Source organism: Lytechinus variegatus, chromosome 15, assembly GCF_018143015.1.
Source record: "Lytechinus variegatus isolate NC3 chromosome 15, Lvar_3.0, whole genome shotgun sequence".
Taxonomy (NCBI): Eukaryota; Metazoa; Echinodermata; class Echinoidea; order Temnopleuroida; family Toxopneustidae; genus Lytechinus; species Lytechinus variegatus.
Genome location: NC_054754.1, coordinates 2886706 through 2905355, shown reverse-complemented (window position 1 = coordinate 2905355; position 18650 = coordinate 2886706). Strand labels below are relative to the sequence as shown.

The 18650-nt window shown below is 38.4% G+C and overlaps 1 protein-coding gene across 1 annotated transcript in view; it reads right to left on the bottom strand.

The window, feature by feature from the left end:
* LOC121428324 (MAM and LDL-receptor class A domain-containing protein 1-like) overlaps window positions 1-18650 on the bottom strand; it is a 57084-nt gene that overhangs the window by 26121 nt on the left and 12313 nt on the right. Inside the window, exons 2-11 of the mRNA XM_041624892.1 lie at window positions 17448-17594; window positions 16720-16982; window positions 15824-16040; window positions 12480-12638; window positions 10861-10964; window positions 9620-9784; window positions 8747-8867; window positions 3928-4041; window positions 1259-1402; window positions 195-457 (exon numbers count right to left, since the gene is read on the bottom strand). Of these exons, the coding sequence (XP_041480826.1) occupies window positions 195-457; window positions 1259-1402; window positions 3928-4041; window positions 8747-8867; window positions 9620-9784; window positions 10861-10964; window positions 12480-12638; window positions 15824-16040; window positions 16720-16974 (1542 nt within the window). The 5' untranslated portion in view covers window positions 16975-16982; window positions 17448-17594. The remainder of the gene's footprint in view (window positions 1-194; window positions 458-1258; window positions 1403-3927; window positions 4042-8746; window positions 8868-9619; window positions 9785-10860; window positions 10965-12479; window positions 12639-15823; window positions 16041-16719; window positions 16983-17447; window positions 17595-18650) is intronic.

Genomic DNA, 18650 nt, shown 5'->3' with positions numbered 1-18650 from the left:
ATATATATATATATTTTTTTTTACATGTGATATGAGGAAGAAATAAATATGATTTAAAAAAAAAAAAAATATATTTAATTCAATTCAAATAAACATTTATTATCTTCCATTTCACTACATTTTTGGTAAACATTAATTCATACAAAGCGTTACACTGACAAATACTATTTCATTTTTACAAGTCATCTTCTTACTTGAAAATTTTGTGTACATGGGAGAATTTGGGAATTCCAGTTGTACCATCTGTTGTACTGCAATGCGTTGTCTTGAACTTTAGTCACGTGACTCTGACCTCGGTCATCACGCAGTTTTACTTCCAGGTCGCCGTACTCGGGACCGAACATGTAAAACCACATGTTGAAGGTACAACCTCGTGGCGCCAGTTTGTATTCGGGACTGATCAGCCTCGCTTTTTGACCCGTCCGCGAAGTAGATCCATCCACATAAATATACCGACCTATAAGAAATGGTTGATTCGAAGACATCGTTAACAAAGTTTTTGTTTTCGGAAATGTAAATGCACTCCGAGATGGTAAATATTGTGCTTAGGCTATAGGCCTACTGGAACAAGAACACATTTTCGTTCTGTTTGACATTCATCATCATTACCATCATCATCGTCATCACCATTATCATCATCATCATCACCATCATCATTATAATCACCATCATCATTATCATCATCATCATCATCATTACAATTTTCACCATTAGCAACATCACCATCTTCTTCATCACCACCACCACCATCATCGGCATAATCATCTTCATCATCATTAACATCTTTGTTTTATATCACGCTCTTTTCCAAACTTCACGCATTATCACCATTTGTCAATTGTCAACAGTAATCTAACAATTCAGTCCTCTCTCGCTCTAGCTCTCCTCTGTCTCATCTATAGACCCTATCATTACGATCTTCAGCAGCAGCATCATCATCAACATCGTCGCCGACGTCCTTAACATTGTCATTATTAACAGCAGCAGCATATCATTATCATTCATCATTATCATCGTCATTTTAACTACCGACATAATCATTATCTCAGCAGCACTATGATGATATCATCATCGTCACATCCACTAGCATGTCAGCAACATCACCACCACCTCCTCCTTCTTCATCGCCATCCTCGTCCATGTCCTCGTCATTGTCACTACCGCCACAATCATCTTCTCATCACCATTACCATGTTATAATCATTATCACAAACATCAATATCATCATCATCATCACCATCGTCGTCTTCAAACATACCCTGTGCCGATCCTGTGGTGTGATCAGTTGCAGGTCCTTTGTATCCCGAGGGGACCGTTCTTGCTGTAAACATTGACCAGTCCATCTCATCCGTATCATCTTGTGTCCAAGAGCAGAGGTCCCTTTCGAAGTCACAGCTGTCAGCTGAAGAAATCATTAAAAATGAAGAAAACGAATTAAACAGTGGCGGCACCAAGACTTTTTGAGGGAGGCATGCGGGGGCAAAAGGCAAATGGGGCTGGCAGAGGCGCACTCACTGTATATTTTTTCTTCATTTAAAAAGATCAGTGGGCACCTGGGAGCAACGCTTCTGAATGGACCACTATTGTTTCTGCTACTGGCGTAAAAGTACATATCACAGAAGAAGGGGAAAACGGAACTATACCACCCATTTCTTTTCCATCATTGGAAAATAAGTTATGATATTTCAATTTACTATGTTCATAATGGTATGAAACCTTCACGCGTAGAATAGCAAAAATGGCTAAGAGTTTGAAACGAACGTAAAAAAAAGTGTGAAGATTTCATTAGGATGAGGCGACCTGACGTTAGGAAGGAAAGACTTGTTTTGTTCTACCACTGTGTTTCTTTAGGTAATCTCGAAATGAGGATGAATCTGGATTCCAATGTGGATTTTTGCGAAAATCATTTGTGACATGCACCTAGTTTATAATTCACAGTGGTGGTCATGCATGGCCGATTTTCTCAATCAAAGATGTCACTCTTATTATTATTGTCAAATACATAGTAAAAACTTAGTCAATAATCGTTATATATATTATATCTCTTAAAACAATTTTTTTATCATTTTTTGGTAAAATAACCATTGCTGGTCTTCTTTATTCATCAAACAAAATATATTCACAGTGCTATTATTTGCCTCCATTTCTGGAGGGAAATACATGGTTTTCTGGATTTCACATTTTCTTCTATCTGTAAACGATATCTTAATAGGTAAACCAATATATTAAACAGCCTTTGAATCGTTATTTTCCTTTTAGATTCATTTCCAGCGAAACATTTATAAATAGTATATAAAGCATGATTCAAAATTACATCTAAATCAATTTTTCTTTTGATCTAAATGAAATTCCTGATAGTAAATGACATTGCTGGAAGTGAAAATTTTACAAAATATATTTCTGTACATTTTCTTCAACTTTTTTCCAAAATATTATCATTATGTTACAAGAGAAAACATATGACTGCAATTACCTTTTTGATCACAGTAAAAACATTGATCGTTTTCTTTTAATTTCTATTTAAAAAGGTTAGCTGGTGTTGCCAAAATATTATACATGAACTTAAAATTAAAATTCACCAATACATTGTCCTTATATTACCAAACTTTAACTTGAATAACCAGACATCTATCCAAACTGGCAAACAGTCAAATACTAACGTATTACTCCAAAATCCCTCTGCTCCAGATTCTTCGGTTTTTACTTTGATCAATTTATAATATATTTTCCTAACCGTCAATTTACTTAATGAAATAATACTATTAACCAATCTAATATCATTATATACATTATCATTGGAACTAAATTCTGAATGCTTCTTTTGCAATAAACTTTTTTATTATTATTATTATTTAATACACTGTATCATGTATCCTCTAAACTTTTAATATATGTTTTTCCTTGAGATTTCATGGGGAGATTGAAATTGTTGGGACCAGACAATGTGAAATGTGTGAAAAATGCCTTTAATATATATATATGTTGTTTTTTTAGGGGGGGCGGAATTTAGAAGTTATATTAATTCGTCATTGATTTCCATGGTGGATGTTTTTAATGTATATACATGCAGACATATCTTCGTTAGATGTGAATATACTGCTATAATGACAATATATATACTTTTTCAATATTTCATCAATATTATCAAGGACAAACATAAAATTTGATTGGGATATTTGGAAAGTTTTGGATAACTTTGGAGGGAAACAAAATCAGGATAATTCATGGAGTCACTTTGTATTGGTACATGCTGAGAACAGCTTTTCCCATCTGTCCATGATATCGGTTCTTCCTTTTACTTGCATTTGTTCTTTCTGATAAACCATCGAAGACTGGTAAAATACTTGTTCAATATAAATGTACAGGCGTCCAAACTTCTGGTTTATTGAAAGCCCTGTCCATGGTAAAATGACCGCATTCTGGGCCTTTACGGTGTCACGCGCGTAAAACATTCCCCATAGACTTGTGTGTTAAAATGACACTTTTGAAAAATTCATGAAAAATGAATGTGAAATTAGAGGGTGGAATGTTTACTACCTTTGGAGAGGATATATATCTGACAAAAATAAATCTCCATTTATGAAGATGATGGGATCAAATTCATCAACTGAAACAGTAAAATAGCCCCAATTCTTCCGCCAGTCAAAAAATAATTCCAAATCATTGATGCATCTTCCCAATTTGGGCAAAGGAAGTTCAGTAGTTACCATTTCTAGAATCAGTGTTAGAGTTTGAATCATATTCACACACTTTTGTCAATCAGCAATATCAAATTGAAAAAAAAATCGAATGGGTTGGGTCGAACGAATATCATTAGCCCTCCTGATGTAATTAGGCTCAAGGAACCTCATGCTCCCCTTCCCACATTAAAAGCGAGGCCCCATTCATATGTCTCGAGTTAAAATGAGATAATGGAAACAAGCTTACGGCAATCTCTTTCATCCTCGTTCTCCTCTCCACAGTCCTGTTTAAAGTCGCAATACTTGGCTCGATCAATGCAAGTATTCCCATTGCATGGCAGCTCTTCGGGAATACAAAATACTATATGAGAAATGGCAAAGGAGAAAAAGAAGAAAATACGTTTATATATCAATTGCATTGAAACCCGATTTTCTGATTTTTGATGATAAAAGGTCAAATCTTTTTTTAGTAGCAAACCAGATGAGATTGGATGACATAGAGCAGAAAAGTAGATGAGTTGAGATGAGTTTTAAAGTCCTGGCAGCGATGAGCATAGATGAGCACTAGACAGTAAATAAGTTGAGATGTCTGAAAGCGATAAGTAGATTAACCACAACTTGTAGTTAAGAAGCTGCGAGTAGATGAATAAAGATGAGTTGCCCATGTCCAAGCAATCATCAGATCATTGAGTAGCGGCAGATAAACACCGATGTTTACTTGAGCAGTTTAGGTGAGCAGACTGACCCCCCCCCAAAAAAAAAAAAAAAAAAAAATATATATATATATATATATATATATATATATATATATAAACACAACATCAAAAGTAAGTTCCCCCTAAAGAACCCTGCCAGTATAACGAATTATTCAGTTGAAACCAAGCGTGGGATATAGATAGAGTTGTTAAGAATCAGATTCTCGAAAATATGAGATATCCGTAACTTAACGGCTGAATAAGCACAACACGAACAGAAAATGACGCATTTTCAAAAACAGCAAAATGCTGTGCTCACTCAGCCGTTAAGTCACGGATGTCGCTTATTTTCGAAAAAAAACAACACTAGCTATATCACATAATTGGTTTCAACTTGAATAGCTTGTTATACTGAATGACTTGATGGGGTTCTGGGGGGGAGGGGGACTTACTTTTGATGTTGTGTTTATATAGGTCCTATAATATGCAAAGGCCTATACATGTATAATTGATTAATACAGTATTCAATTCTTGAATAGTGCTCTAAAATCTTTTTTTTTAATATTCAAATGATAACATTTTCTCGCTCGGTCGCTAAACGCTTCCTTTGGAAAATATCATCTAAATGAAGAATACATTAGTGCTCTCTTAAAGTGCGAATATAAATCAATAATCTCCTGCAATAGGCTATAGCAAACTGCCTTGCACCTTTTTTTTTTCCAAATTAACATCCCAAAGTATACATTACCCACAACGAAATGCCATAAATTTGAAGTTTAAACTCCAAACCTGTCGTGTTTTGTCAAAGCGCTCCAAATTTGTGTCACTCTTTAGGATATTCTTTAGAAAATATATATGTCGCTATTATACTCCCTGATAGAGGCTAAACTTATTGAAAACATATAGTTTAGAGTCAGTAGTGCTGATCCATGTTTTGGATGGCGTGAGTGGGTAAAGACAATGTCCAAAAAGGCGGCGCACTCTGCGCGCTAAATTGTCATGCAGAAGTTTGCTCGTGAAGCTCACCAAAAAGTTTACAGTATTATGTTTAACTTCCATGTCAAGTCTGATAGTTTTATACCAGTTTCAGATGTTTGTCAAACGCATTTTTGCAATGGATTCTTAAACTTTTCAATCTCGCAAAATTATTGGGCAGGGCAAATCGATATGTTTGCCGCATCCCCAATATTTTCATGGCGATCGCCCGCTACCCCCTGATAGAAACAAATGTAGAACGATTTGACTCTACTCTATACAATAGGCCCTATACGTGTTATCATTAGGCCGATTTTTGCAGCCTTTATAAATGCTGAATTAGTATCCCATTCGGCAATTTAACGATGTTGCAAGAGTAGGCCTACATTTCTTTGTAAAGATCATAAAGTGCCCTAAATGCTAGGTTCACTTCAATCATTTTCTCCCTGGTCACCACATTCCCTCGTAATATTTTAGGGCTGTCATTGATATTGAAACCCCATCTCTGCCGTGTTCTAATATACTTATTACGTTGAAAGTCTTAAACACCGCCTCAGGAGAGATTAACAATTAACACAAACCCATTTCCTGAAAACCGGTCCCCCCCCCCCCCAATTCTCGTTAAATGCCCTCATCTACATCTGCAACACCAATCAGTCACTGATGCATAACATAGATGAAAAATTCTCAAGCGTTTTGAAAAAAACACAAAAAGATTCACTCGGTCGCTACGCTCCGTCGCACGATATTAGAAATTATTTTTATAGGAGGGGGACTAGCTGTTTGGTGTGTATAAGGCTATCTATTACAGGCCATTTTCATTGTATTGAAAAAAAACACAACGTCGATCAACTTTTCAAGCCCCCAGAAGCCACCCCTTCCAAAAAAAAGTCTAGAATCGCGCATGCAGGAGAGAGTAGATGAGTTGAGATGAGGTGAGTTGATATGCAAATGAGAAGAGTAAATAACTTGATTAGTCAATGAAACAATAAGTATATGCAGTGCAGTGTACGTAGATGAGTTAAGAAGAGTTCAAAGACTCAGGGAAGCAATGGAGAGATGAGCATTGCAGAGTATATGGGTTGAGAAGTTCTGACCACGATGAGTAAAGAAGAACGGCAACGTTTAAATTTTGACAATAATAGGTGTGTTATGATGAATTCACAAAGTCCTGGCCTCGATGCGTAGATCGTTGGGTGGCTATGAGTAGATGGACAGTGTAGATGAGCAGTTGACATGAATTGAGATGAGCCTGGTTCTCCAGGAAGGGATGAGTAAATGAGCAGGAGAGAGTAGATGAGTTGAGTTGAGTGTGTTATGATGAGTTCACCAAGTCCTGGCCTCGATGCGTAGATCGTTGGGTGGCTATGAGTAGATGGACAGTGTAGATGAGCAGTTGACATGAATTGAGATGAGCCTGGTACTCCAGGAAGCGATGAGTAAATGAGCAGGAGAGAGTAGATGAGTTGAGTTGAGTGTGTTATGATGAGTTCACCAAGTCCTGGCCTCGATGCGTAGATCGTTGGGTGGCTATGAGTAGATGGACAGTGTAGATGAGCAGTTGACATGAATTGAGATGAGCCTGGTACTCCAGGAAGCGATGAGTAAATGAGCAGGAGAGAGTAGATGAGTTGAGTTGAGTGTGTTATGATGGGTTCACCAATTTTTGGCCTTGATGCGTAGATCGTTGGGTGGCGTTGGGTCGTGTGGTCCAGTGGTTAGAGCATTGGACTCATAATCGCAAGGTTGTGAGTTCGAATCCCAACTCTGCCATTGTTTCCACTTTGATAAAAAGGCCCGAGAGTGATATCTGTCGTCTATAACGTCAGCCACTATGACTGATTAATCTAGACGTTAAATGTTTCATAGGTAATTGGTTATATACCAGCTTGGCGTTTACCAGCAAAATGCTGTCCTGCCGAGTTCCTGCGGGAATTACCAAAAACAGAAACAGAAACAGTAGATGGACAGTGTAGATGAGCAGTTGACATGAATTGAGATGAGCCTGGTACTCCAGGAAGCGATGAGTAAATGAGCAGTAGAGAGTAGATGACTTGAGTTGAGAGTGTTATGATGAGTTCACCAAGTCCTGGCCTCGATGCATAGATCGTTGAGTGGCTATGAGTAGATGGACAGTGTAGATGAGCAGTTGACACGAATTGAGATGAGCCTGGTACTCCAGGAATCGATGAGTAAATGAGCAGGAGAGAGTAGATGAATTGAGTTGAGAGTGTTATGATGAGTTCACCAAGTCCTGGCCTCGATGCGTAGATCGTTGGGTGGCTATGAGTAGATGGACAGTGTAGATGAGCAGTTGACATGAATTGAGATGAGCCTGGTACTCCAGGAAGCGATGAGTAAATGAGCAGGAGAGAGTAGATGAATTGAGTTGAGAGTGTTATGATGAGTTCACCAAGTCCTGGCCTCGATGCGTAGATCGTTTGGTGGCTATGAGTAGATGGACAGTGTAGATGAGCAGTTGACATGAATTGAGATGAGCCTGGTACTCCAGGAAGCGATGAGTAAATGAGCAGGAGAGAGTAGATGAGTTGAGTTGAGTGTGTTATGATGAGTTCACCAAGTCCTGGCCTCGATGCGTAGATCGTTGGGTGGCTATGAGTAGATGGACAGTGTAGATGAGCAGTTGGCATGAATTGAGATGAGCCTGGTACTCCAGGAACGGATGAGTAAATGAGCAGGAGAGAGTAGATGAGTTGAGTTGAGTGTGTTATGATGAGTTCACCAAGTCCTGGCCTCGATGCGTAGATCGTTGGGTGGCTATGTGTAGATGAGCAGTTGACATGAATTGAGATGAGCCTGGTGCTCCAGCAAGCGATGAGTAAATGAGCAGGAGAGAGTAGATGAGTTGAGTTGAGTGTGTTATGATGAGTTCACCAAGTCCTGGCCTCGATGCGTAGATCGTTGGGTGGCTATGAGTAGATGGACAGTGTAGATGAGCAGTTGACATGAATTGAGATGAGCCTGGTTCTCCAGGAACGGATGAATAAATGAGCAGGAGAGAGTAGATGAGTTGAGTTGAGTGTGTTATGATGAGTTCACCAAGTCCTGGCCGCGATGCGAAGATCGTTGGGTGGCTATGAGTAGATGGACAGTGTAGATGAGCAGTTGGCATGAATTGAGATGAGCCTGGTGCTCCAGCAAGCGATGAGTAGATGAGTTGAGAAGTCCTGGCAACGATGATCAGTCGAGTACCAGTGAGAGAATGCGCAGATCAGCAGATAAGAATTGAAGATGAGTTGTGCACTCCAGGAAGCGATGAGTAGATGAGCAGTGGAGAGTAGATGTTGTGATATCGTGCAAGTTATACGGTTGTTGGTGGTCTAAAACAGTCGACTATTGTCGGCAAACGTGCTCCTCGAGAAGCCGCTGATTTACCTCCATCTGGAGTGGAAACCTCGGGTAGACTATTCCCTCTTTTGCAATCAGGTGTGAAGCTAATGTCATCCAGTCCTATGTCACTCTCAGCAGTGTAGCCGATTACGCCTTCAAACACAACCTGTAATAATATTAATATGAGTTACAAATGTAATTTGTCGTCGGTTTCGGTCTGTACATAGTTATTTTTGGTTTACGTTATGGATATTCGTTCATATCGAAAGTTTAATCCAATATGGCGGGTTTTTATTCTAGTTTGTTATATTAGGACATAAAATCATGCACCATAAATTTATTCATAATGCATTTCAGTAAACTTATCCTTATAGAAAGAATGTGAAAGAATTCTACCTATGTCAAACCAAAACGAGTCAAATCATTAAGAATCATTTTTAAGGGGCGTAATAGTACGGATGGGATAATATTCATATTAATAATCTTATGCCATATTTTTGCTTTCCCTTTAATTTCCCGTTTTTGTTGTTTTTTTTTTTCTCGGTAACGGACACCAAGCCAACCCCTATATATTCTGTATACAATATTGACCCATATCAGCAATATGTATCATTATGTCATATATGTTTTCATCAAAATGTATCACTTTTTTTCAAAACCGTAAAACGGCTGTTCAAATTTGATACAACTCTATTAATATTTGAAATTTAAGGTAGTTGTTTAACAGTTTAACAAACCATACTGAATTTATCGAGGATTTAATATTAAAGATGGATTTTTTTGTTTACGATTTTAACCACTTACTTAAACTTTTAAACGATACTTTACAGTTTATGAAGTAAATTGCGTTGTATTAAAAAAAACAGTGTTGTGGTTACTCTGTATACCATTTCAAAATTCCACCGTTTTAATATTTACCTGGAAGTCATTTTCTTCATTCAACTCCAAGTTCTGGTAGTTCCACTGCTCACCGGTCTGCCTATCTTGGGACCAAAGGAGATTTAACGGTCCATTGATGGCAGTCCTGGTGTAAACATTCAAAGTCCCGATCCCCTGGCCCTCCATGTGGTAGAAGAATCGTACCTTCATTGGTGAATAAATGTAATTACATCAAGGTTTTAAAACACAACGCCACACTTGGGATTGAATCCAGTAAAGCGTTTTCATCAAAATTTTGATCTGGCAAGATGTGATGCCTGGCATCTTTCCTTGATTTTGATTGGCTGAGAAGCACAGTTCCTATGGTAACTGTCGAATTAAACTTTCGACAAGTCCCTTCATGAAAAAAAACTCCCCTGGATTGACAAGGGTGGGGCAGGTGCACTACCCCAATATAAATCATACTATAAAAAGTATTTTTCCGTTGATTTATCATGAGTTAGGGTGGCAGGGCCCGTTCACTATAAGAGCATTTTCTATTCGTGGGTAAAGTCATACGTATGTACCAAGAGGTTTATAGGAAACAGCCACAAGGGATGCACTGCAAAAACTCCGGTGTTGATTTAACACCAGCCCGGATTCTATATATGTCCAAACCAGAGAAGTATTGAAACAACACCAGTTTGGTATCAAACCGATGATGTTTTAATACTAATTGGTGTAGTATAATCACCTATCTGGTGTTAGACCAAAACTACATTGGTGTTGTTTAACACTTCTCTGGTGTGGACATATATAGATTACAGGCTGGTGTTAAATCCACACCGGAGTTTTTTCAGGTGACGTTAAAGGTCGGTCCCAGACCTATACAGACATGACAGAGGGAGTCAGAAAAAAAATGGCTAATTGGTTTGCAGTTGTCTTTTCTGAAGTATGACGATTCAATCATTGATTTATTGTTATGTCCTGATAGGGCTGCTCGTCCCGCACACTTTGGCGCCATTTTCATACGAATGTTTGCATGCATGACTGACTACACGAGACAATCTCCGGTATGTCGTAAGAATCTCAGTTTAGCGAAGTTGCTTGGTGGAGAATGAAAAATAAACAGTAAACAAACCCCACATGCACAGTCTATTATTTGATCGATACCCCTCTTTATAGGAAAAAAAATACAAACACACAACCCTGCACACCCTCCCCATACACCCACACCTGCACACACACACACACACCCGCCCCTCTTAAAGGCAGTGATAGATTAAACCCAGTGGACTCACAGCACACTCTTTTCCAGATGTCACGCCAACGATCGGGAAGCTGACCATGACGGCTCTATCTCCATTTCTCCTCCTGTCGCTAGACTCGGTATACACGTACCATCCTATATAAGATGATAAACAAATTCAAAGGATAGTACAAAGTTTTCACATCGCCACGCAGAACGTAAATGTAAAGTAAATGCAAATCAATTCCAATGAGCAGCTGATAAGTCTTTGTCGAAAAAATGGTGACTCGGAACAGCAGAGCTAAAAAAAAATTGCAGATATGGGTCCTGCGTTCAAGACAAAACTATTGTTTCGATTCACCAACTTTCGACAAAGACCTCATTGTCATAAAGGACACTTGACAATACATTATTATTTTTTTTTATTGTACCCGAATCCGTTGCGCGTAGTGGAGCGAATTGATGCTCCCTAATATCCTAATTGTCAAAACTGATTAATGAAAAAGCTATAGACTCGGCAAGGTAGGGCTAAACATGGTGAAGGAATGTGATCTAAGAGGGGATTTGTCCCTCTCCTGAATATTGAAGATTTTGATAAATGATTGTGAAGTATCCTGGAACTATTTTCACTTATTTATTTATTTTGTTTTATTTATTTTATATTGCAGGGCAGGCCTGTTCCGTTCTTAAAACTGCTTTACAAAGGCGCCCTGCATTTTAAAATACATGTCAAGATAACTATAAAATATATCATAAAAAAACAATCAACGTCAAAAATACAACCTATTTAACATCAGAAACAATTAACATCAACAAAATTTAGATTGGGAAGTGACAATTTTAACATACAAGTACATAGCATTGTATAATAAATGGAATATTATTTCGCTCTTCATCAATTCAAATGAAAGGCTTTGCATAATTTTTTAAAACTAACAAGGAGGTACAGGCTTGTAAATTTGAAGGAAGTGCATTAAATAATTTGGGTCCGAAATATGCGAATGTCAATGAACAGTTTGCAGATATGAACAGTTTGTCAGCACAAATCAAGTGCTTATAGGGGCACTCCAGAAAGACCATCAAACGACAGAGACGCACATTACATTTTAACGTGAAATTAAAAAAATATGTTTGAATTTAATTTTTGAAATGTATTTTGCGTCTTTGTATACATGAATGAAGAAAACCGAAGCCATAACAATTTCATTATAGTGTTGGTAAATGAACTCCTTTAAATCAACCAAAGCTTGCCTACGTCTTAATGTCATTTGAAAATTGAACGGCAGACTTTCTTCTTAATAGTTGTTATTTCGACAACACGTTTGCATTTTTTTCTATATAACTGGTGTGTATGTTAATTCTACTTCGGAAATAAGATAATCAACAACATCAATTAACAACATTGTAATTCGACCGTCTACTGATTTATATTTTATCTAGGGTTAGTGCCAGACTATTTTGATAGGGCTAGAAAACCTAAAGGTGTCTTAATTTTGCGATTGAATTATTGGGTTTTTGGAATACAGTGCTCTCGTTTATAGTATTCTTTCTCCCTCATTCCCTTTTCTTCCTCTCATCACCCCTCGACTCTTAACATAACGGGGGTTGGCCGCCCACTGCCCCCTATGATAGCGTCGCCCCGTTTCCTTGTGACGTTAAAAAGGTTCATACCTTCAACGGTGCCCGTTGTATGGTCGTACTGTGGACCTGTTCGCCGCCAGTTGTCTGGCGTACCACCCTGTTGCCATGTCCAATCGAAGTCATCATTGAGAAGCTGCTGCCAGTCACATATTCCATTCTCAAAGTCACACGACGAATAGCCCTGTATATCTGAAATACACCAAGATAGTTTTGGTGAAACAGTGGCGTATCTAGAGGAATAACCATTCAAACCAGGTCCTCATAGGGGCACTCCAGATTTAGAATAATGATATCTAAAGTAATCGAACATGTAAATAACTGAAAGCAGTGACGTAACTACGGGGGCATTGGGGAACGTGCCTCCCCCCCAATCGGCTGGCTAAAAAAACAGGAAAAATGAGAAAAAGAGGGAGAAAGGAAGAGAAACGTAGTGGGAAAGCAGAAACTATTAATTTGATATTACAATTATGCTATATTACTGTACATTACATAAGTAAACATTTTTGTCATAACTTTATGAAACACAATTTGCCCAGGGCCTATATTTTTTATTGTTCTTGGTGCTCGCATTGTCTGTTTAACTAGATATAATAGATCAAATATTTTTTTCGGAATACTATAGTTTTCAAGTATTTTTGAGAGACGTGACTTTGTCAAATCAAGTCAATACACACCAAATATGATTCCTCGCACTTCGAGCTATTAGTGTTTTATGAAATGACATAATATGCTTCTTTTTCATGGCTACTTAAAATGATCGCCCCATTTTAAGGTCTTAATATAAAACATTTCCTGTCCGTGCTTACGTTTGCATTAAAGGATTGGTGAGATATTTCTGCTCTTCATGAATTCCTAAAATCAGGGAGTCCTTAAATGTCCATTTTTCTGATCTGAATATCAAAAATTTTCGGCTCACGCTTCGCGCTCAAATCATTTGGTTAGTGAAATACGTATGGTCTTATTGAATTCCTACAAACAAGCCTTAGAATGCCCCTCTTCAAGGAGTCAGAATTCCATATATTTTCAGCTCGCGCTTCGCGCTCGCAATATTTCATTAGTGAGATGCGTTTGATAATCATGATTACAATGACTACAAAAGTACTTCATGTGTTTAGATATAATTCTTACCAAATCAGCAAGCACTTGGCACTCGCATTAGATGACTATGGTGAGATATGTATACTCTTAATGGATTCCTTAAAAAAAAGTCCTCAAAATATCCCTTTTTCTGATCTGAATATACACAATTTTAAGCTCGCACATTCGGTTAGTGAAATACGTATGGTTTTAGTGAATTCCTACAAACAAGCCAAAAAGCCCCTCTTCAGGTTTGAATTTTCTAAATTTCAGCTCGCGCTTCGCGCTCGCAATATTTGATTAGTGAGATGCGTGTGTTAATCATGATTACAATGACTACAAGTGCTTCCTGTGTTTAGATATAATTCTAACAAAATCAGAAAGTGCTTGGCACTCGTATTAGATGAATATGGTGAGATGTGTTGATTCCTAAAATATAGTCCTTAAAATGTCCGTTTGTGGGTCAATATATACAAAAATTTCAGCTTGTGTTTTGCGCTCGTATTGTTTGTTTAGCGAGACATGTATGTAACATGATAAAAATTTGCTTATAATGTCCCTTTCTAGGTCTGAATGTCAAAACTTTTCAGCTCGCGCTTCGCGCTCGCATGATCAGTGAGATACATATCCGTTTAATGGCACTGTCCTTAAAATGTCTATTTTAGGTCAGTTTACCTGGCAACTGATAGGTGACTCAAAATTTTTGATGGTGCCCCCCCCCCCCCAATGCCATGACCCACGGTACGCCACTGACTGAAAGGTTATTCGTAGAGTTCAGCAATATTGTCAAAACAGTTTATCCCTCCCATCTTGAAATTGAAATTGAAAGGTTCGTTGATGAGGCCATGTATCTCCACTTGTATTTTTAAGTTTTATTACATGTATATGAAATTGTTCCATATTTTCATTTACACGTGAATGTAAAACGTCACCCTTGTAACAAAATAAGTTTCAACAATGATTATCTTATCATCAGTAGTCAATTATATTTTACATTTTTGGATGACAATAATTTGATAAACATAATTTCATACGATAAAATATGAAATAATGAATGGGGGATATGACACGATCAGCTGGCTCTTTGCATATTCATGAGGATGTGCATACAACTGTTACGCAAAAATAATGAAAAAAATATCTAATGAACACTTTCAGTCTGTTGATTGTTTTTATTCTACATGTTTTCAGTATAGAATACCCCTTTAACCCCATGGGGAGCTTTGACAATCACTACAAAGACGTTTTCTGGAACGTGGAGAATCTATTGTCCAAAGCCTTTTTTTATTACAAAGGAGTCTTTGTCGAAAATCGGTGAATCAAAACAGCAACTTCGTCCATAACTCTGCACAATCATAGGACGATCTGCTGTCCCGGTTCACCAATTTTCGACAAAGACCTCCTAGCTGTTTATTGTCTTTTGACGGGTACTTTCAATGCATTTGCTATGTTCCAGAATCTGTCCCCGTTGCAAATGCGAAAACTCGCCAGCATAGATGATCAGAAAATACTGAAGGACAAATCATCCCCCATCCTCACACACCAACATCATTGAGGTCTATTGAACGTAAGATAATTTATTCCGGAAGTGGGGGTACCACAAGACAGCTAGGTGTCACCATGCCGTATAATGTCTTGTAACTATAGACAATTTTACACGCTCTTTTCTACTCTGATTTCATTTTATGTAAGATAAAGCCCATCGAATACATCGTCTTCCATCTAAGCTTACGCTTCCATCACTCTCCAATTTGATTTATTCTGGTGATTACACCTGGAAAAAAAAACCCGCCTTCTGCCTTCACCCACCCTTTTGCATCCCTGTTGCAAGGAACATAAGTGCGACACACAATGTTAATAACTTTGAACCTATTGAATTCGAGTATTTGGCCACACTATGAACACTCAAGTATTCGGGGGTCCTTATGATAGCGCAAAACTATCTTTACAGAACATAATTTGAGCATTTTAACATCGTGAATTAACATCTTTAGATAGACACTATGTCATGTATGTGAACACACTGAACAGTGGCACATTTGCTTCAACGGAAATTGCTCTGTGCTTGATTTCGTCTAGATGTAGGGTAAGGGTTAGTGTTCCAATAGAATTTTATGTTACGTTTAGGGTTAAGTTTACAGTAGGTACAGTGTCAAATCCAGGGTTGAAGTTGGCCATTTGATTAATGTGTGGAATTTACAGCGAAGCAATTGTCGCCGGCGCAAATGCCATGGAACCCTGTGGACACACTGTGTAATACTATGGTCTTTCCTGTGCCATCCCTACAGCCTCCTTACCGCAGTTCGCTTCATCAGTTCCATCGCAGCAATTTAGCTCCATATCGCAGTGTTGATTTATCGGGTAGCACTCCCCAGTGTTGCACTGCCTGGTACCTTGAGGACACTGACCGACGGCCACCTGATCCGGGAACTCACAGTCTACAAACGATACATCGTCCAGAGCAAAACCACTCTCCGTAGGAACCTGAAGCGTGTCTTGGGACTCCACCACAACCTTGAGAATACAGAATAGACAAATGGTGTGATACGACAGAGGGATTCTAAAAGGAAATGAATCTTTAAAATAATGCAACCCCTCATATATCAACACATTTTACTACACACTACTTTACCATGAAATGAATTAATAAGGAAGAACGAATGCTGCAACTGGTGACACCAACGGAACTGGCTCCAACCTGATGGTCTGGCATTGTTTATAACGTAAAATGTGGTAATTAATTGGTTCTGTCGATCTGGAGTCGGTTACTATCGTGCGTCAGGAGCAAAGTTCTATGACAGGCCTATCATAGTTATCGGCTACCACATTGCACGAATACTGTTAAGGCTCTAGGTCACGAAGTAAAAGTGGGTTGGCAGTAGCTAGGCCTGCACCTTACACCTGATACTTAATCGAGATATGGCGCTTCGATGACCCATTCGAATCACATTTGAAATTCCTTATTCCTTAATAGCCCTTAAGTGGCGCCGGGTAGTTTTCTTTTATAAGACATACTTTTGGGGGTCTGGAGGGGTTTGATACCTCACAATGCCTCCCAACTCAAAAGCTGTGTCTGTTCAGAACGTTTTGGCCCCGCCGCACAGCCTTGCCACATCTCTTTCATGGCGCTCTCTACGCAATATAGGGATTTTCCTTACCACTTTTGCCACGCAGGCTAACTTATATGACTCACTTGAAAGTTTTCGGTGCATGTTGGTATCTGGGACTCCCATTCGTACCATTTGTTGTACTGCAACGCATTATCCAGAGCTTTGGTCACGTGACTCTCGCCACTCTCGTCCAGAAGCTTCACTTTCAGGTCGCCGTATTCAGGGCCAAACATGTAGAACCACATGTAGAACGTACAGCCCCTGGGCGCCATCTTGAAAACAGGGCTTATAAGCCTGGCCGTTTGCTTAGTGCTTGATGTTGTACCGTCGACAAACATGTAGTGGCCTGTTCCAAAGCGAAAAATTGTAAACATTATTAAGATTATTAATGGAAGGTTGCAAACGAGGACCTACCGGTCTACTTTTTTTGTTTACTTTGTCTATAATGAGTACTTGGTTCATGATAAACAGTTCCAGATTTAGAAGAGTGTTTTTGACCTGGCCAATGAGTATAAGACGGAGAGCTAGGTACAGCCTCACTGAAAATTTGACAAAATATTAAATGGTTTAAATGGCAGTAAACAAACGGAGTGGGACCATGAGACACATGTGGCATGACAACCATTGGGTGTAGAACAAACTGCAATTAAAGAATAAGTGTCTATGATGATCTGTTTTGTTAGCATAAAACAATCTATAGCGTCTTATAAAACACAAAATAGGTTTCATGGTTTCAAAGAGTAACATTCCTAAACATTATATAAATCAATAAACTAAGACGAGGTGAAATAAAAGAAAATCTTTGGAATACCTGATGAAGTTTCTGTGGTGTGATCTGTAACCGGTCCTTTGTACTCATGGTATATCGTGTCTACATCATACCAAGTCCAGTCGATGTCGTCACCCTCGTCTTGGGTCCAGTAGCACAGATCTGTTGAGTCGAAGTTGCATGAAGTCGCTGGATATGTCAAAGAAAAAGGACAATTTAAAAGAATAAGATAATTAAAGGATTACACAGGTCTGGTTTTATTAGTTCCTCCTTTCTCATGTTCCCCCTTAAACATGTGATAGGTGCTTTTGAGATATAAACAAATTTCATAATCTGAAATCTGAAATGCAATCTTATCCTTTTTTCTCTTGGATTCCGCCGCAAAATATATGCATATATGGTTTTGTATTTTAATTGTCCAACATAACCTTTCAATAACAAAAGGAACGTTAATTGTCTGCAGAATTGATAAAATTATCTTGTCTAGATATACTACAGGATACACAAACACGGGGTATAAACACTGACTGACAGATTGATTGATTGATTGATTGCTTGCTTGCTTGCTTGATTGATTGATCGATTGATTCGAGGGCGTATATAGGCTGGTGTTGCACAGTGGGTGCACGTGCACTGAGGCAGAGGAGTTCCGACACTGGCAAGCAAAAAAAAATTTGTACCCCTTCTTCTGCTTTCAACGGCTGATTTTCCAAACTTTAGATCCACCTCCCAAAGATGTGCACCCCCATACCACTTTAGTTCCACCTTCCAGGATGTGCACCTCCCCATGCTCACACCAGTCTACGCCCATGTGATTACGTGGCGGGGCGCGTGAGTGATTTATCCAGTGATTTACTGATTTCTTGATGGTAGGACTTTATTTAAAAAATAATTTAAACAGTCCAGAAACTGAAGTACAATTATGGTTACAACGTATACCACTCATCCAAACAATATACCTTTATGAAAAGAGTAAAGATATCAATTAAATTAATACATCGCAAACGAGGGAGAAAACAAATAGTTGACAAATTATCCTTGGAAATCAATGTCAACATGCCTATTTTAAAAGAGTAGGCATATAGCTAAAATGTCAATTACGATGATCATCATGATTTTTCTATTGTAATTTCTTTTTTTTTTAATTTATATAACGGAGTGTAATCACAATTGGCAATGGTACAATAGCACTGATCATAATGGGTGTTTGGTACAATAGCACTGTTCAGGTGGGTGTTTCATAAA